Raw genomic sequence first — 19998 nt, forward strand, 5'->3', positions numbered from 1 at the left:
CTAATCAAAAACCATCTGTTGAACTTGATAATTTTAAAATAACAAATTGTGACCAAGCTCTTAATTAAAATTTTGAAGCAAGAGTGGGCTGCAAAGTTCTGACTGACAGCTGAGCAGGACTTTTGAGTGCCTTAGCACGTTGCTCATTAACCCACACTTTAACCTTGCACTCCTCCAGTACTACAGAAGGTTCCTGTGAAAACACCCTCCCATGGCAGAGTGCTTCCCTTGACACTTTCTCTCAGAGACAAGAGAAAAAAGAAAGCAGATATTAAGCTGATACAGGAAACCAAGGTATGGAGCCTGACCTTATCTCCAGCCAGGATCTTGAAGGAAGCCATAACCTGGTCAGCAGTATCTGTATCTGCTGTTTCCCGGGACATGAAGTCGATGAAGGCCTGGAAGGTCACTACACCCAAACGGTTCGGGTCGACGATGCTCATGATGCGGGCAAACTCCGCCTCTCCCTGGAGAGCAAGAGAGTCATGTAAACCTGGGTATTTGGGCAGCAGTGCTACCAAAGTGAGGAGAAACCATTCACCACCACATCTCATAGGCTAGAAAACAAAGCCAAGTAGAAACCACCTCTGGGTTTGTTTTTTTTTAATGAGGATGTTCTTTTTTAGCTTGCTGTTGTGTACAAATGCTTCCCACTCATTTGTCCTCAGGAATAAAACACTGCCAGCTATGCCTGAGGATAACATCCAGCTCTAGGACAACAGTACCAACTGACTTCAGAGGAAGACCCAAATTTCTCCATACATGTGCTAGATGTCTGTAGCAGTATTTGAAAATACGCACTCATCAAATCCTTTTACTTTCATTTACTTAAAAGAGAACTTCTACAATTTTCTTCAGCTGACAGAAGAAACGTCTCTGGGATATTTCATAGTATTGTACTCATCTTTAATAGGCAGGCTTTGCAAAGAAGGACTTGCGTATGTGGAGTGGTCCAGGGAAATAGTCTCTACAGGGAAGATCCCACAGAGAAGTTTTGCTACAGAAACCAAAACCTTATAGTGTAGTTTTCTTCATTTCTTTCTGCATTTAAATGAAAGGTCATCTGTTCTCATCTCTGGGACTCCTTCCTCCCCAGGTAAGGAGGAGGGGAGAGCAGAGCAGAGTTTTTTCCAGGGAACAGGTTCTCCTAACACATTTAGAACAGTATACCTTCAAGAGTAATTAAGATACCTAATCAAATGTTACTGTCTTGGCACGCTACAAAGAGTCTGTATTTGTACTGGGCTCATGAGTAAGATGATTAAACACTGCTTTGCCTGATATCAGGAGCAAAGACACCAAGAGTGCAGATGAATATGCTCAAACTGTGCTCTTCTCCTGTCCTTTGATGAGCATCAGTCTTTAGTGAAGCTCTTCCTAGAGCATTAGCTGTCATGCCTCCCAAGGTGCCATGTTACTGCTCTGAATATTCAGGTATTCTGGTGAGGGAAATGCTACAGGGAGCATGACTGGAACTTGAATTTACATGTACAGAAAAGGTGATGAGAAGGTAGGACTGAGAGGAGCAGCATTCCGAGTGTATTCATTCGTGTGTACTTCCAAATGATTTCAACTGATATTCAGGGCTGGGGGAGGCTGTGTGTGTTATGCAGAGAGCAGGCACCAGTATGAGGATGCTTACTGTTTCCTCCACTAGTAGCTACACAGTCTGATAAATATAATTTTTATTTGAACCACACAGGAATTAGACAATTAATTCCATCTTTTTACCTTTCACTAGAGCTGTGAGACAAGAATTTTACATGTACAACATGTAACATTGTTGATAATTCTGAAAAATAAAGCTATATTTACCTTGATTCACTACACATTCTCCCTGTATTTTTGAAGGTGCCTACAGAATCACTTTGAATAGGAGTGACAGAGGGCTCTACATTACCATATTGTAACCCATGGAGATAAGGCAGGCTCGGAAATCTTCACAATCCATCATACCAGTCTTCTTCTACAGAGAGTGATGCAAAGATGGAAAAAGCCAAGATAGAAAAGGGAGACCAGTCCAGGGAGAAATGAACCCACAGAAGACATTATAAAGAATGAGTTTTGGGGGGAAAAGATAGAAAGAGGATTTACAGCACAATGAAAAGTAACAGAGGAAAGGTAGTTTGTGAAAGCATGAAGAAACAAAGGTGGTTTTGGACATGGAATAGTTTATACACAAGAAACATATTGGTGATGAAAAAAGGGCAAGAAGATATTAAGCAAGACAGATTGAGGAATGAAAGGAGTTTTAAGTGACACAGAAGTAAACAGAACAATTTAAAGACATAAAAGGAATTATCCCAAGACAAAAAATTAAGGAATTAAAAAGGAATAGATAGCAAAGTACATTTAGAGAGTAAGTAGTATAGCAAAGTGATGTATATATAGTCAAACACAGGAACAACAACAGATGGATTAAGACAAACAAGAAAAGAAAGGAAAAAACCTGTTATTTTTTCACAGTTTAATATCTGGCTGTGTTCACCACTAGCTTTCAGTACCTGTGCATCGTTTCCAATATCGTAACCCAAGCTGATGAGACAGGCTTTGAACTCCTCAGGGCCAAGTGTGCCGGAGTGGTCCTGGTTATGCGGTGTGCCAGGCAGCAGGACATGCAGTGCCAGTGGGGTGACGGTGTGGGGCACGAGGAAGGGACACACAGAGGAGATCAAAGGGAGGTGAAAGGACAACAAAGAGGTGCACCATGCAGTGGGTGAGGAGAGAGGAGCAGGAAGAATGACATGCAGACAGAAGGACAGGGAAGAAAAATAAAAAGTGCACAACATTAGATATCACAATGACATTTCAGGATGTGCTAAAAATGCTCTTGGAACAGTTCCTTCTCAGAGAGCTCATCCCATGTTCAGAGCATTTGAATGACAAAAACAGCTGATGCTCAGAAGCCTCAAGATCTCAATCTCCCAAGTGAATTACTTGCATCACTGCTTGTTATCCAGTGTCAGAAGCCCTGAGTTTCACTAGTAACCCCGAGTGCAGGTAAGCAGGCAGAGGCAGTGGGGAGCATTGCCTTAATCGTATAGTCAAAAGTTCCACTAAAGGAGTAGGTGAGGGCAGGTATGTCTGGCAACACACCCAAGGAAGCTTAGATGTCAGGGCATCCCAGGAACAGACAAAGAAAACCAGCTGAAGCTCAGGGGAGCAGCATTGTGGATGTATTTATGAGACCTGCACAGGAGGTGGAGCTTTGACTGGCAAAGCTATTTCAAGTGCTCAGCTCTGCAAACAGCACGGGTGTACAGTGCAGCACAACATGGCTTGGCAGCTGCTCTGCTCTTTGCTCGCTGCCCACTCCCCCAGGGTTTGGATGTACCCATCAAACAATACACAAGCTACTACAGGAACTAAGAATTCCCATCCATCCTGCAGAACTTTAGCTCAGAACAGTCCCAAAGCACTGAAGAGCCCCTGCCTGCTGCCACCAGCTCTGGCCAGATCAAGGAAGCTACAGACAGAATGATGGGGCCAATAGCAAGTGATTTTCTTCAACAAAACCCAGTTTTTGAAGTCAGTGTTAAGCCTTCATAATCAAATGGCTAAAGGTGGGAAGCCCCTGTTCTGTCTGCATTAACATTCAGACTTGTTGTGAAGGAAGGGGCAAATGATATGAAGGTCAAAATATAAAATCTACAGGGCTTTATGGGTCCCTCTCTTAAAAAAGAACCCATGGTTTATTTTTCTTAGACACCTAGAGAAGGACTGAAATAGACAGTGTTCAGCAATTTAAAAGCACTGCCAATCTCTGAGGGCAGGCTGTCCTCACATATAGCAGAGATGGTATAGAAGAGTGGAGAACAGATGGTCCCAAGAATTTAATTAATCAAAATAATAATCTGCTCTCTGGAGAGGAATGAATAAAAGCCTAATTGCCTAAAAAAGCCTTCAAACCTTTCCATACTCTTGCTTTACCAAGAAACTTCCAGTTTCCTGTGAAGACATACTTCTCCCAGGCTAACAATCACTTGGCAGTTTTCACAGAAATAAGTGCTCCACAGGAGTGGCCTTTTTAAGAATGAAAAATCTTCTGTGATCCCATTTTATTTCACTGACTGCTTGTTTTTTATTGCACTGTGCAGTCCACATGGGAGCTTGTAGCTGCAGTGAGCAGTGACTTACCCTGTCAAAGTGGTTGAAAGAAGCCCGGAACTCATTCATCTGTTCCTGGCTGATTCCTTTGGCATCACGGGTCAGAATCTGGTTTTCCACTTCGTTGATGGTTCTAGCAATTGTTGTTAGTAACTGCTCCCAGCCCACGCGGATATGCTGGTGAAAGAGGTCAGGACAGTAAGAAGTTGCTCTTCTGCTTCTGAGGCCAGTGGATCAGATGTGCTACTTATTGCAAATTAAATCATCCTGGTGTGCAAGGCAGTCCCTGGTGTCCATTTTCTCAGAAAAGATTCCTTCTAATCTGCAGGTGTTTAAAATCTGAATTTTGACTGAAAAAACCCTATACTGAAGAAGCTAATTTCTCAAGAAAATCTTGGTCCTATTGCAAAATTCCTATGCCTGGTCAAAGCAACATATTGGAGCCTTTAACACAAACGAGAAGCAAACTCAATGCTTCTAGGAGTTATTTAAGGAGAAAACTCTCCTTACTAAGAAAGTGAATAAAACACAGTGCTTGGAAGACACTAGTGCTCCCCTGCCTCTGCTCTTGCTTAATGGAAAGTTGGCTAGAAACAAATAAACAAGTTTCAAAGCCTGTCTGTTCAGGTGGACTAATGTTGAACTCAGATTGCTCCCAAGAAACCTCATGTTATCAACAGAAAGCCATTCTGACTTTAAAAAACACTTCTGTTGGACTTTTTTCTTCTGCCAGGTAGCGGCAGCTCAAAATCATCAGCACTTCCCTTTCTAATCCCAGCCAACACAATCAGGTGGCAGGAGAGACGAGACCTGTCAATTTTTCAAGCAACACTGTGGGATCTCATTCAGGTTGTTTCTGTTGTCTACATTCGGAAGTACATTGGAATGGGTTGGCATGAAGTGCAGTAAGGCAAAAATGAAATTCAGTGACATGTTGTTGCATGCTTGGCCATATTATCAAGCTTTCCATTTTCCTGAGAATCACAGCACAGTTGCCAGAACTATACGTGGCTGATGCTAACTGGCCACAGCAGATGATGCTAATTGCTGCCAAAACATTTACCTCCATAGTGTAGTTGGTGTGCTTGTTGTCAAAGATAAGTGCTTCCTGGATCAGCTGGTGGTCTCCTTCCAGCTGGTCAATCTTTGGTTTGTAATTCACAATGCTTTTCTCATACTGCCGCAAGTGGTTGAGCTGGTCCTCCAGGGTCCCATGCATCTCTATTGAAATGCGGCCAATCTCCTGCATTAGCAAAGCCAAAGGAGTTAAGACTCCACTGAAAGGACAAGCCCCAACATGCCTGACATTTACTGCAGTAATTTCACTCACACAGTATGGCAATTCAAAGATAAAAAAAAAAATCTCATGGAGCAGTTTCTCCACAGGAGCTGAGACAGTGTCAGCAAAAAATTTACCACAGCCCTGAATATTTTCCAAGTGAGGTGAATCACGTAAGATGCATCTAATACAAGGATACAAAAGAAAAAGAAACTGCAGCCCATAAGCTAGTGATCTACCAAGCCAGATCTGTACTGTCTGCCACTTAGTTAGTTCTCCAGAGATGTATTTCTGTAATTGCTCTTCTCTTTCCAGTTCCTGCCATCAGTAATAACTTCATATTTTTATGTTTCATCAACTTCAAAGGCTTTATCTCAGCTCTTACCTAAAGAGAGATCTCCCTTAAATATGTCTCCTCTGCAGATGTTTGGTGTATTAATTGTATTTATTTAGTCACATGTATCAAGATCATTGCTGTGCAAGCAATTACACAAACTGTCTCTGATCTAGGATTCTGAATTTGTTGCATATAAACACAAATCTTAAAATACCAGTGTTCCCCATCTTAAGTAATGCTTTTCTTCTGGTACTAGAATTAGAGGAAGAAAAGTACAAGCGCTTCAGTAACAAATACCAATCTTGGGATTCTTCATATTTTCTATGATGTTTCTCCTGCAGTAACTTGAAGAAAAAATGGCTGTGACAGTGGTCAAGACAGATCACAAAGAAGAGTATCAGTGAATACCACAGAGGAAAACAGTGTTTCAAAATTTGCAAAGCACTACCTCCATCTTGGTCTGGATCCAGGGTCCAATGACATTGGCCTGTGCACCAAACTGTTTACGAAGTCGCTCATTTTGCTGCTGGCGAGCGTGTTCTTCCATCAGGGCCTGATCCCTTCTGGGAACCAGCTGCCGCACCTACAACAAAGAGTAACTCAGTGTGCAGTTTAGACACACAAAGGCACATGTACAGGAAATGCAGAACTTGCCACAAGGGAGGGAGGAGTGGGTGTTTGCACGGAATACAGGCAGTTGTATTGTTTAAGTCACAGTGGGCAAACTCACAGAATGTGAATCCTATCTGCTGTAGGATACTCACAAACTCATGTCAGGCCAAGGAAGACCAGAAGCAGCTTCCATTCATTATTTGGTTTTTTGGTGGCTCATGTTAACTGAGTTGCATGATTCTGTTCAGATCTCACACTGGTGATTTTGTTTGGTACTAAGAACCATAAGCACAACAAGTATGGACAGTCTTTTAGGATTACAGCAAGGAAAGGCTACTTGGCTGCAGAGATAGAATGTCTGAAGGGCTGAATGGTGAAAAAGGATACTGATTCACATGCTATACTTATCTGCAGGTCAACTGAAGACAAAAAACCTCAAAGCTTTCAAATTTAGCAACTTTCCTTTAAAATTAGCATATAGAAGGGGCTCTGATATGCTTCAGGCGTTTATATTAAAGATCTCTTCCACTTTCCAAGTACATGGCAATTGTGCCAAAACCAAATGACAAAACCCCACTTAAATCAGCAGTAAGCATGAAAGGGTAACTGCAGAGCAAATAATCCATTTCCTGGGCCTGAAGTGGTTGAGCAATGACATTGACCCCAATACCCTGCAAGGCTGGAAAAAACTCACGTGTTCCCATTTGCCATTGATCTCAAGTGGGGTGATTGTAGTGTAAGGATTCGTTCCTGCCATGTTGACATGATATGTCTGGACAATCTTTGAGACTTCATTGTGGATTCCCAGAATGGCTTGTCGCTCCTTGTCAGCATCCGGCAACGTGGCTTTGAACTGCTCATGAGCTGTGGTCAATCCCTGCAGAACGAAGGCAGCAGCAAAGGGAGGGTGAGAACATTACTTATGAAATAGCCTCTTCAGCAAACGTATTCCTGAAATGACTGCAAAAGCTAACGCATTTCCAGGACACAATGCAGGCTTCTCTAACACACTCTCTAGCTTCTCTCAGTATCACTAAATGTTTCAAGCAGTTAAGTGATGTGAAGTCTTATTTTCCCTCTCTTTCTGTTGACCAATGACAGAGATCACATACCAGAAAAAGGTGGAATAATAATGGCTCATAATTTAGGGGGAACTATTTCTCCAACATTGCTCAGTGACTGCTTGTCAGCCTCTTTGGGGAAGAAGATCTGACTATTACAATTACTATTTTAAAAAGTCTCACTAGTTTAAATGCGCTATGTTTTCTTCTCCCACCGGGTATGCACTATTTCTACACCCAAAGTAACTCCAGATGAGTACTAAGGGTTCACATTCAATTTGATCAGAGTCAGGTAGAACCAAGTGAAGGTCTTCCAGCCAACTGCAAACTTGCACACGCTCCTGCTGCTGGAAAACCGCTCCTTCTCCCTGACCACAACCCATCTCGCTGTGGTGCGCAGGCCGTGCTCCAAGGACTGATGGCTGGGCATGCTTGCTGGTAGTTTGTAGCCAGCTGACAAGCCAGCTGGTCCTGGCTCATCTCCCATTTCTTCTACAGGCCTTTAAGGCACTTCATCCCAGAAACCTAGAAGATCAAGCCTAGGGAAGCGAACGCGGGGAAAGAGGCAGGAAGACCCATGGGAAACAGAGGTGTGTGCAGGGATAACCAAGGGAACAGTGTGGACAGAAGGAATGAAAGTAAACCACGTGATTGACTGCTCTCTCTCACAACACACACTGTTAACTGTTTTCTGTAAAATTCCTTCCTTACACTGTGACTCATTGCTTCGCAGCTGCTATAGTGGCCACAGAGATGTAATACAAGTCTGGGGGCTGGGAGAGACATTGCAAACAGTCACAAGGACAAGATGGAAGGTTAAGTGCTGTTTAGATAATTTTGCATTAAGAAAGACTTAATGAACTCCTTTGTTCAGGAGGGAAGGACACTAGCAGCTCACTGTCACTACTCCACCACTGCCCTGGCTGTCCTGTTCCCTGTAGGTCTCCCATTTGCTGCCTCACTGATGGTCACACTCCTCTCAGCCATTCTGGCAAAGAGCTGACTTGGATTCTTTTCACAAACCCATCAAGCAGGTGAAACAGAAGTCCCCACTGCAATACAGGAAGAGTAATTCCTGCTCTCTAAGGTCTGCAAATTACCTGTATATACCTTAAGTTGCATTCCTAACACCCTTTCAGAAGGGGAAAAACTGAGATACTGTTTAGAAAAGGCAAGACAACTTTGATTTCAAATGGTAATTCAGCACTAAAGTGGACAATTGTGATTTTTCTCGTGCTCAGCACCAAAAACCAGCTAGTAGCTCAATTGTCCTCATGGTACAACATATCACATAGGATCAAATGACTGGACACAACATTCCATGTGAGAATTGACCTGCAGACCCTATAAGCAGCACTAAGCCTTGCTCATGTGGGTTAAGAAAAATTCCACAAGATCCTAAAAGGTTCTCTCCATTTTCAGGCTTCCGTTAATATAGCTCTGGAGTTACTTTGAAAAATCTGTTTTCAGTTTTTGTGTCTAGCTAGGATGATGTATGTATGCTTTATACCTATTCAGATCCAGGTTTTTGGACAAAATCAAGGAAAAACATACTCATTTTTATTTCTCTTGATAAGGCTCACTCAATAAAGCAGAAGCACCAAAATAAAACCTATAAATTCATACCACTCTGAATTCATACAACTCAGGAGACCCCACACTTCTCACTGTCCCCACCTAACTGGTGCAAATGACTGCTCTGTACCTGGATCTCCTCAATGGTGTGAACGATGAACGTGTCCTGCAAATCCTCCATGGCCCCTTCCATCCAGTTATTGAAGGGGGCAGCTCGTTTGGCATACTCCAAGTACAACTGATCAATAGTTTCCAGTAGTTTCTCTGTTCTCTGTGCATGCACAAAAAGAAATAAAATCAGGAGAGATGGTTGGAGAAGAATAATCACATAAATACATAGATTGTCTGAGCTGCTCCTTCCTTTCAGACTTCCTTGGTACTCCCAGGATGGCATGTCAGTAAAAGTCTCTCTGCTGTTAAGAGATTACACACTGGACAGATTTTTTCCCTCTAAGGGGAATAAAATAAATCCAAGGTCCTTTGAAATAAAACCAAACAAGGCAGAATTCCAGGCAGAATAAGCTTACAAAACATAAAAAATGTAAAAACAAATCAATTGCCAGAGCAAACAAATGGCACCATAACTGGGCTCAAAGAAAAGCAGCCTAAGTATACTGAAATGTAGCCCTTGTTTCCAGCCCAGGATGTTCTAGGAGTTCACAAACGAGCTGATATTGCTTGTGTCCACTGCAGCTTGACCCTCACGAATGCATTTCCCAGAAGGTCCACCTTGTAACATATCTCACCTCCAAGGCTTCTCTACGTTTCTGGGTTAGGGCACCCAGATTATCCCACTGGTCACAGATCTTCTGGCACCTGGCATTGACACTGGGAGAGTCATAATAATCCAGCTCACTATAAAGGGTGGGGAAAAAATGACAAGAAGTCAAATAATGACCCTGTACAGAAACAAGAGAGACCTATTTCAAATCTTGATCAGTCTTGAACACAGATTCAAAGAGAGCATGGTCGCTGCAAATAAAGCAAGTCAGGATGATATCAGGATCTAGTTTAGGAGACACTGTATGTGTTATGCTAAATCAAACATAACAGGACCAACCAAGGCCTCAACAAATACTGAGGCTGGCTACCTGATGGGAATAACTTGCCAAAGGGGGAAGGGAGTATAGACTTTTGCTCAAACTGGAAATAAGCAGATTATGATCAGAGCAATCTGCTCCTGTGTTCTGCTTAAGAACATTATGCAGCCTAACAAACTGTATCTTATACATCAGAAAGGAAACGAAAGATTTTATTAGGAACACTAAGAAACTGCTTAAGATTGTTGTAAGAATTGCATAGTACAGGTGGCAAGGAATAGCTAAATTACATAACCCAGTAAATTTATTTAGGACAATCCCAGAATAACCACGTAGGTTTCTCTCCTGTATGCCTGACAAGAAGTGCTTTGCTGACATGTCTACAGGCAGACACTCAACACAGGCTGGTAAAAGTATTCCTGGGGAAAGGAGAGCACAGGAGCACGCTAAAGCTTGCAGCCTTGCACTGCTTTGTGTTCATGGTTCTGGTCAAAGAGGGAGAAATCTGCAGGCAGAGGGACAGCAGCCAATCTGGGAAGTGTCAGCCTTGAAAGAAAAACCCAAAATAAATCACTGGGAATAAATCACTGAGTGACCCTGAGCCATCTGATGAGCAATTAATTAAGCAGTAATGCAGGTTACACTCTTGCCTCCCCCAAACTTGTTTCTTCATGCCACTGGTGTGTGGGCACAGCTGTTGGTGGAGTTCTCCAGTAAACTAGTCAGGAAACTGATTTGGGCTAAAAATAACTTATTTGCTAGGTTTTTAATCCAGATCAGTTGCTCGATCTACTTTGCTGCAGACCAAGCACTGCAGATCAAAAAACTCCTTCTGAAAGCCTGACTTGTAACACACCTGTGCTGGACACTATGGCTAGGGAGGGGAACATGCTATGCCCAAACATTTCTGCCATGGGTAGCTGCAGTAGCTTCCTCCACCATCCTCTGCATTTCTATGGCAGGGTGTCTCTGGGGGAGAAAAGAGCTCTGCCATGGTTTTTCAGGGCATGGTCTCTTAGCTGTAATGGAAGATGGCTTTTATAACAATAGCAAAGCCTGCTGTTCTCACAATTTAGAAGAAATAACGTCTCCCACAGCTTAGGCCTCAGTCTGCCCTGTTGCTCTTAGAGCTGCAGCTGCTTTGGCTGACATGTAGTATGTGCTTTGGAAGTGGCAGGTCAGGTAATGCTTGCTGACTAGACAGACTCAGTTTTAATCTTACTGACATGGAGGATTGCCTTGAACCCTCCTCCTGTTCCAAGGTCAATCCTCCAGTGGACAAGCGAGCAATTCTGAAAATCTCTGTTGTTAAAGAAGATAATGATCTTGATCCAATAATCCTAATTTTTTAGAGAAAAACAGCTCTTCAGCCCAAGAGGACTGATCTTGGCCCAGACATTAACCTCAGATAGGCCAGTGTGATATATAAATCTTTTTAAAATAGGAAACAGAGTCAAAACCAATTAGTTCAGAGTGGTTTTTTGCCAAGAAGCATGCAGGGTTTCCAAACCTTCCTGCACTGCAGCTGCTAGCTCTTTGCCTGCCTGCTATCCCTAGCAATCCTGATGAGCCCCCCATATCTCCTGGTAACCTGTATTACTCCACAAAAGGAGTGAAGGTACAGGTTTCCAAGCTGGAGGGACACAGGGAAAGAGCTGATCTGCTGCGAGGATGCCCTGCAGCATGTGCTGAATAGAGTGTACTGCTCAGCAGGTACTCCTGGGGAAAAGAAAGAGGTCATGATGGGCTCAAGCAGCTTTTCCCTGCTGGAATAAGGAGGACTATTTTTTTAATAAAAGAGAGCAAACTGAGACCCTCCTATCCTCTCCTCTTTCCTTCTGTTCCTGGAAAAGTATGACAGTGTCACAACTCTGAAATACAGCATGTGCCAGCAGCAGGTCAGACTCTTTAGGAAAGGGTCCACGGCAGCAATGGAAACTTGGCTTAGGAATATAATACTGCCTCCTGTTCAAGAGCACCCACAGTTCATCCATTTTCTGGCCTGCTTTTCTGGTGTGTCTGGATACTAGATAGCAGTATCCTAGATACTGTTTGGAAACACTGGGAATTCCCAGCATTTTTGTATGGGGATGGATTTTTTGCTCTCCAGAGGGCAAAGCTCAGTCAGCCTCCCTGGCCCCAAGGACGGGATGTGCGCTGGGGTGCCGTACTTGAGCTCTTGTGCAATAGCAGCAATCTGTTCCACGCGGTCCTGGTGCGCGGCCAGGTCACTCTCAAAGGCCTCGTGTTTCTTCAGCAGGGCCTTTATCTCCGAGAGGGTTGCGGTTTCGTAATCCTTCTGCTGCAGCATTGCTTCCTTACCTGGGGAGGGAGCCAAAGGACAGAAGAATGAAGGAGAGAACCCAGGGTGGCCAAAGCCAGCTCTCCTCACCCAGACACCCTGGATCAGCCTCACTCCAGCTGCCTTGCCTGAGGCTTGTCCCCGTGCCTACTGGCCTAGAGAAGCACTGTGCTCACTTTCAAACCACGAAGTGTGAGTTTGCCATTAACAACACAGAAGGGCGCATAATGTAGCTTAAGCCAGCACTGTCACAGTTTATACTGGACTTGTCTCAGAATGTGCAAAATGGGTTATGCTGATCCTGTAAAAGCCAGTGGTAGCATTTACTGTACATTTTCCTCTGCTCTGTGGCTGCATTCTTCTAGCCAAAGTTCTCACTTTGCCACAGTTAGGAAATGCCAACATTGACTGCATGATGCAGAACAGAGATCAAGGTGGTCTCTATACATTGTTTTCAAATAAAATAAGAAATAAATACAGCCTTCTCAAGAGGAAACTCTCATGGAAGGACCCATGCACAATCCATCTCCTCCTCCCTACATAACAGTCAGCACTGTGTCAGGCAACAGGAAGTATGTAGGCTGGCATTACCATCTGTCCAGGACTCATGAATGGATGCCTTCTGCCGGAACTTCTCTGCCAGGTGATCCAGCCTCTCCAGCCTTCGGATCTCATTCAATAACCACTCCTCGTAGCCCTTCTCAGCCTGCTCTAGGCCACCCCAGGCATTGTTTATGTCCTAGAGACAGAAACATGACAAGGCAAGGCAAGTTAGAAGTTGGAGGGAAGATGTTCACCAGCATTAGCCTCAGTGAGCTACATGGCTCCATTGATTGGAGGGACTTTTCATCTCACAGAGTTCTGCAGACAAGTTAGGGACACAAAGTCACAGACATAAGACAAGCAGGACTAGAAGTGGCAGGATATAGCTGTCTGCAGAAAAAAGCCCCTAAAACACTTCTAGAGTTTTAAAGTTCCCCTACGTGAAACTTAAATAAAATTCAACCGTTTCTGAATCAGAAAGAATGAAACCAAGGTATTTCCTCATAAAAGCCACACAACTTGTGAAGAGCCTCGGTCTGACTGAGGCACGGAGAAGCAATGATCACTTGATCCTCTCCTATCATGGCCTCCCTGATCTATATTTTACAGGGTTCCTCCCACAGAATATCTCACTATGAAGGTGGGCATTCTCTGCCCCCCCACAGGCAGAAAGGGAGTCTCGTTTTCCAGGCATGTTTGGGGTATAGAGAAGCAGACACCACCACTCACCGAGACCATCTTCCCTTCGGAGGGCATGAAGGCAGGCCTGTTGCTGAGCCGCAGCTTGGTCTGCAAGGTGTTGAAATTGATCTCAAGTTGGCACTTCTCCTGGACCTTGGGGGGCTTGTGCAGGCGCCGGTAGTCCCGGAAGTCCTCCAGTTTCTGCTGCATGGCTTGCATGGTGTTCTCTGGGGCCCGGTTCTCCAGCCAGGGGATGGTGCGACGAATCCACTCCAGCAGCTGGAAGGAGCAATGACAAGAAGCCTTGAACTGAAAATTGTGCTGAAACTGCAGGTGTTGCTCTGATTTCATAAGGGACCATTTACTTTTATGTTTGCTGTCAGAAAGATTCTGCCACCAGCAGGGCTCATAAAGAAAAGTTTGCCAGTTTTTTTGGAAATACTTTTTTTTTAGTGAGCAGCACATTCCCTACCTCACTAAGTTGTACTGCTTGTTTCACCACTGCCAACATGCTTAAGGCAGAGTTTTGCACAAGCAGGACCAAGACTATATCCTCAGATTATGTTAAAGCCTTAAGAATTTTTCTGGACTGTTGTGTAACTAAAGGCTGCTGTAAGTTATATTATCTCCAGAAGAATCTGACAGGAGAAAGCAAGCCCTTGCCTTCAGCTGAGCCTCACACTTTCCCCATTCCAGCTTCCTCAAAGTCACTGTTGCTCTTTGACTATACCTTTGTAACAAACCTGTCTGGAGAGCTGGCAAAATGCTAATCCAATAGGCAGTCTACAGTGTGACTGGAGCAGTGCCTTTCGCTTTTCAGATCAGGCTGAAACCAGGCTTATGGGTTATGTTTGCCCTTCTGTTGTCCATCTTCTCCTCCCTACTTATCTACCAAAACATACTCCAATCCACTTTTGGTCTCTTGGAGTTTCCCACTGTCAGTCTGTCAGCCTTGTCAGTTAACAAAAGCAGCCTCCAGCCTGTATTTGACAGCAATTCCTTCTATAATCATCAAATGCCTATTTCTTTCCTCAAATATCTCTAACTTTTATTCTCTGATCCAACTCCTGACTTCTACAGCATATTAGCATACAAGCTATACAGAAGATGTAATAAACTTGTAAAGTCTGACAAAAATTAAACCAACTTGATTTTTCCTTCGATGTTAGCATTTCTGGGTTGGCTCCTAATAAATTGAGAAATTCAAAGCTTCTCTGTGGAAGCTTTCTGTTTTGAAGTAAATTGCTCTTGTCTTTAAGGCAACTTCAGTCTTTCATTTGAAGGGGAAAAATAATTTTCCAGAGAAAATAGCAGTGGGTCAATTGCACTCCCCAAGATTACCCATCAGCATTAAATGCAATTCTTTTCTGCATACCACTACTCAGAAACCAACACCTACATCACTGGCCAGTTTTTCGTAGTCTTCCATGAGCTGTTCATTTTCTTGGTTGACTGCCAGCACCTTGCAGATACGATTTGCTGCTGTCTCCGCCTGACAAAGAGAAGAAAAATGGAAGAAGGGAAAAATGTGAAAAAAAAAATCCAAACCAAAACTTGCATTTTAGCTTCCTGCTACATACCTGCAGTTAAATCCCCTACCCTTAGCTTTATCAACCTGTCTGCACTTTGCGACATCTGTCCTGACCTCTCTGCTTTCCATCTGGCCTTCTATAATGATTTGTTTTCTTCCCTTCTTCAGATATTCTCAGCTGTGCTGATTCTACCCTCTGTGTTGTGGGACAACCAATGTTTCTATGCTTTTTTTTTTCCTATGCTTTTTCTGGAGCTGCTTCTGTAAGAGGGCCTTGTTGTTTGCTTCCTACTAGAGGGACCCTGGCTACCTCTTCACAAAGACAGGGAGTTTCTGCTGCCATATCTACTCCTCATACCTGCATTCTGAGCTGGAACAGCAGTAAGACTGATGTCAAGCTGATGAGACTGTCTCTATACTTCTACCCCAGGAAAGAACTACCCAAACAGAATTAACCCACAGACTGGACATATAAGAAAATTTCTAATTTTGTTCGGCAGATTAAAAGGTACTTCTCTTAACCTTAAATTCTGCTCAGCAGAACTGTCTTCCAGTTTTCCCTGTTTTTCTGGCACTGATTACAGGGCCACCTCCTTGGTAGAACATACACCTACCATGTATTCAGTCTCATGATCCAGCTGAGAAGAGGATTTCTTCTCCCCCCACTTATCTGGGTAATCTTTCTGCTTACTCTTTCAAAACAAGTCTCACAATAAAAAAATATCCTACTGTTACTATTTAGGTTTGGAGTTTTTTTCTTTTTCTCTTTCCATTGTGCGACCAAAACCTGATTCTCGGCAGGGAGCTCAACATGTTAGAAAATGAATTTGGAAAGCAAGGATCAGAAAAATCCCAGCTATGAACTCAGAAGCAGTCAGTCTGGTCTGGGGTGCCATGCATGTGTTTGGCATGGGCAGGCTGATCCTTGCACAGACTGTATCTGTGGGTTATCAGCTCCCTTTATCATCACAGTGGTGTGTTCCATGCCACAAAGCCTGAGGATATGCCCCTGTGATGCATCAGGGGATTGCTCAGACCCCTCTTACCACAGTACAGCTCTGACTCTGGTGCCTGGGGAAGGTACTAGAGGTATCCACAGGCTTCCTTGGGAGAAGTACTCCTTACAGAGGCTAAGTGCAAATAAGGAGGAGAGGTAACATGCCAACACTACAACCAACCAACGGTAAATGCTGTGTCCTGCCTCAAAACTACATTTAGGACTGATGCCAAAATAAGTTTTGCTGAGTTTATAGCTGGTAAGTTTCAACCTTCTTCTATTTTTAAAAGACCTTTTATTATCTGTTTATTCAATCTTCAAGGACATTTGAGAAAAAAACTCTAATTTTTGCAGCTGATGTGAAGTAGCAAGAATATCAATAAAGTCACAGGCTGTACAGTGATGTATGGATTGCTAAGGTCCCAGGGGACATGGCAATCTTATTCATTCGTAGAATGAAATGAAGCTGTTAAAACATCTATTTAGCCATCTGTCCCTTCACTAAAGTGGACCAGCTATGAGATACACAGATTATCAGCTAATTTAAAACACATCAGAGAGACCTGTACAGGAAAAGGAGCAGTTTTACTTGAAATGTGCAAAAATGCAAATAATGGTTATATTTAAGAAAGCTTGTACTTTGACCTATTTTTAGCTTAAGTTTGTACTCTAATGGAGTGTTTTTGATATACAGAGAAAACTATAGACATGAGACCAAATAGTATGTCAAAAAGACATTGCTAGACTCCTACCATGATATGTCTAGTGACTGCAGGGTACTGGTGGTACCTAATATTTATATCAAATCACTCCAGGAGAGGTGTTCATTTAACTTTCTTATTTTCACACCCCATGAGCTCACTGCAGCAGCAGCCAGCTGTGCAGGCAGGACCCCATTCCACTGAGGCATATTTACATGTATCTGATGATAGACTTTCTCCAGCTGCCCAAGTTTAAATATGTGTGTGTATATGCGTGTTGAACAACTGTCCAAACAAAAAGACCCCAAGAATGTCAGCAGTTACAACATTATTTGTATTATCCTAATGGCAGGAGTGTAGAGGCTTTCTCTCCCCCACCAGTACTTGCCTCCCTATGGTTCTTGCCCTGGAACTGCTACTGCTCTGTGCAATAGTGTGCTGTTGCTGCAGCCACAAAAAAGGCTCTGTGGCCACAATCACCATCAATGTTACGAGCAACACGTTACACTGTGCTCTGAGCAAGGTAGGACAAAAGGATGCCAGAGCTTGCAGGCAACCTTCACAAATATCCCCCACACCACTGTTAATGAGCTGATCCGTAGCGATGGCAACCTCAAAACTAAAGTGAAACACTTTTAGATAAAAGAAGAGTGGCACACCAAGATGTTTACATGAGGCCAAGGCAGCTCCCCCTACACCTTCATTAGTTCATCGGAAAAAGCTATTTTGGCTTCCCCTGCTAAAGGTAATAATGCATTTAGGATATTCATGCTGACTCCAAAAAAGCCAAGATTCTCACAAGGCACAGGGCAGCACTGAGAAGATGCAGAATCCTGGGGTCTGGAAGTTGCATTATCTGTATTCTCAGAGAACCTGTGTGAGCTTATCAGCTTCAGTGCAGCATCGTGCTGACACATTGTACTGCTTGCACTCAGAGTCCTGGGGAGGGCAAACCCAGGACATTCCCTGTGATACCATGCTGCTGTGTCTATGCACATACTGCCTGATGGAATCCAAATGAGAAACTGAATGGCAGCAATTTATCTGCCCTTTTGTCTTTTCTGTACTTCTCAACCGTAACTTGAACTGCTTAGGACAGGAGTAGAGTTTGCAGTCTCTCTGGTTCACAGATCCAAGTCTTTTTGCTGAGGAGGATCACGAAGGAAGGCATTCCCACAGTGCACTGTGTAGGGATGCCTGCCTGTTACTGTCCTCTAGCCTCAGGGGAAGATGCCTGCCTGCTGCTGTCCTCTGGCCTCAGAGGACCACTCCAAAATACTATACACCAAACACAATCTCTTAATAAAACAGCAAAACATTAGTTAGAAATTGCCACAAGTTTACAAAATATTAAGCCAACCAGTAGTTGCATGCATTTAGTGTGAAAGTCAGAAGCGGTTAGAAAACAAGCAAACCAACCAAAGCAAGTATACCTACAAATATATATATATAAAAATGGCATAGAGAAAAAGCAGCCATTTACATACACATGTCAGGCTGGGGACCCTGTACCTTCAAAGGCTCAGGATAAGAGAATGAAAGAAGCAGAAAGCGGCTCATGGGACTCTCCCTTCAGGCCTGGTGGCAGTAATGAAAAATCTGGATGAAAAATTGAGCGATATCATAGTAAGTCACCTAACCCTGCATGAGGGGGCAACACAGTAACATCTGGGCAGGGGCTTGTACTCAGCAATCACTTTGCATTTGCCTGTGGGTTTGAATCTCTGTCACTTAGGAGCTGAGAATTTATGAGTACGGCACCTCCAAAAAGGAGCTGTGCCCCTCCTGCTAGGGCACAGTTGAGTTGCTGGCCCATGAGGACTGCTAAAAAATGAATAACATATTAAATCTTCTGTGTAAGCCAGCTGGACTCCATGGGATTGAAACTTTAATAACTGAGAAACTTCATCTCTAGTTTTTGCTCCAGCTACTTGGTTCAGGTCCTGAGGCAAGCAGAAGACTGTTTTCAGTTATCCCAGGAGACTGAGCATCCACCTAAACTGCTGATCAGAGCATGGAACCTGCTGAGCAGGTTTCCAAATCATGGAATGGGTGCAGAGAGAAAAGGAAGAGATTGGTGAGTGGCATGGTTGTTTCTGCAGCAGGCTACAATCCGCCTCATATTGTGGTTTGATGTTTCCTCATTTGGAGTTCGTCAGGTTAAGCAGACTGCATGGAGCAGTCCCTCAGGGCACCTGGCAAACAGCAGGCCTTATCATGAGGCTGGCATGATTTCTGAAACTACAGTCTTCCTGGGCAAGTAACAGCTGGCTGGAGCTTGCAGACTGGTCTTGAGTGTTTTGAACAAAAAAACCACAGGATCCTAGCAGAAAAGTCATGACTACACAATTTATGCCAAATGGGCAAGTCTACTGCACTGCTGTGGGACACATTCCCAGTTTCTTGGAAACAAGACAGTATCACGTAATTTATATGAAACTGGGCAGAGAACAAAAAGCTTGAACTAAAGAGCTGCTCCCTGGAAACTACTGCTTGCATTTGCCCTCTGAAAGCCAGCATCAGCATGGAAACTGAATCAATGTTGGGACCATCAGCACTGCTTTGCACAAAGGAGATGGAATCTTCCTAGAGTCAGATAAGCCCTCAAGCTGGGCAACACAAGGACTGTGTCTCAAATAGAAAAAGCCTGTCCTGTAACATGAAGAATATAGTCTTGGATTTTAGATTTTATTGTTCTAAAGCCTCCTATTTGAAATCAGCAGTAATCCTGTGGAAAGGCTGCAGCCCAGGCAGGTTATGATATGGTAGAAAAGAATAGACCTTCTTTCCTTATTTGAAAGGATTGCTGAGAAATTGCTTGCCCAAAGGCGATCTGCAACTTAGTTTTTAGTTCCAAACATCCTGATGTCAGGCAGAGACTTTGGAGTAAAGAGGAAGCAGAGGAAGAAGGAAGGCCGGAAGCTTATGGAAATGGGCAAGGCAGAGGAAAGATAAAACATATAGGTGGTCTGGGGAACAGGGGAGAATTACAAGGAAGAAACAAGGAATGGAAAAGCATGTGAGTTTGGGAAACCTGAAGGCCCAGTAGAAATTAACTTCATGGCTGGAGCACAAAAGTGCTGTGTAACCAGCTCATGGATGATTCGGCCTAGGAAAAGATCCCTGATCTAGTAGAGGCTGAGTGTGGAAGGCAGGATGGCAGCCCAAGCGGGACAGGCTGTGATTTCCTGGAGTGGGCAGATTTGACTGTGGTGATTCTGGAGGTGCACTG

At 43.6% G+C, this 19998-nt stretch overlaps 1 protein-coding gene across 6 annotated transcripts in view; it reads right to left on the reverse strand.

The window, feature by feature from the left end:
* Positions 1 to 19998, reverse strand: part of ACTN1 (actinin alpha 1) — an 87400-nt gene that overhangs the window by 2398 nt on the left and 65004 nt on the right. For 2 of the 6 annotated variants that reach the window (XM_033062104.1, XM_033062105.2), the window contains exons 9-21: positions 14937 to 15029; positions 13586 to 13816; positions 12905 to 13052; positions 12183 to 12333; positions 9718 to 9826; positions 9102 to 9242; positions 7030 to 7212; positions 6172 to 6306; positions 5171 to 5350; positions 4138 to 4284; positions 2505 to 2585; positions 1901 to 1966; positions 309 to 467 (exon numbers count right to left, since the gene is read on the reverse strand). In XM_033062104.1, the coding sequence (XP_032917995.1) occupies positions 309 to 467; positions 1901 to 1966; positions 2505 to 2585; positions 4138 to 4284; positions 5171 to 5350; positions 6172 to 6306; positions 7030 to 7212; positions 9102 to 9242; positions 9718 to 9826; positions 12183 to 12333; positions 12905 to 13052; positions 13586 to 13816; positions 14937 to 15029 (1824 nt within the window). The remainder of the gene's footprint in view (positions 1 to 308; positions 468 to 1900; positions 1967 to 2504; positions 2586 to 4137; positions 4285 to 5170; positions 5351 to 6171; positions 6307 to 7029; positions 7213 to 9101; positions 9243 to 9717; positions 9827 to 12182; positions 12334 to 12904; positions 13053 to 13585; positions 13817 to 14936; positions 15030 to 19998) is intronic. The other 4 variants (XM_033062108.2, XM_033062109.2, XM_033062106.2 and 1 more) reach the window with 2 other exon arrangements.

Source organism: Catharus ustulatus, chromosome 6 (genome assembly GCF_009819885.2).
Source record: "Catharus ustulatus isolate bCatUst1 chromosome 6, bCatUst1.pri.v2, whole genome shotgun sequence".
Taxonomy (NCBI): Eukaryota; Metazoa; Chordata; class Aves; order Passeriformes; family Turdidae; genus Catharus; species Catharus ustulatus.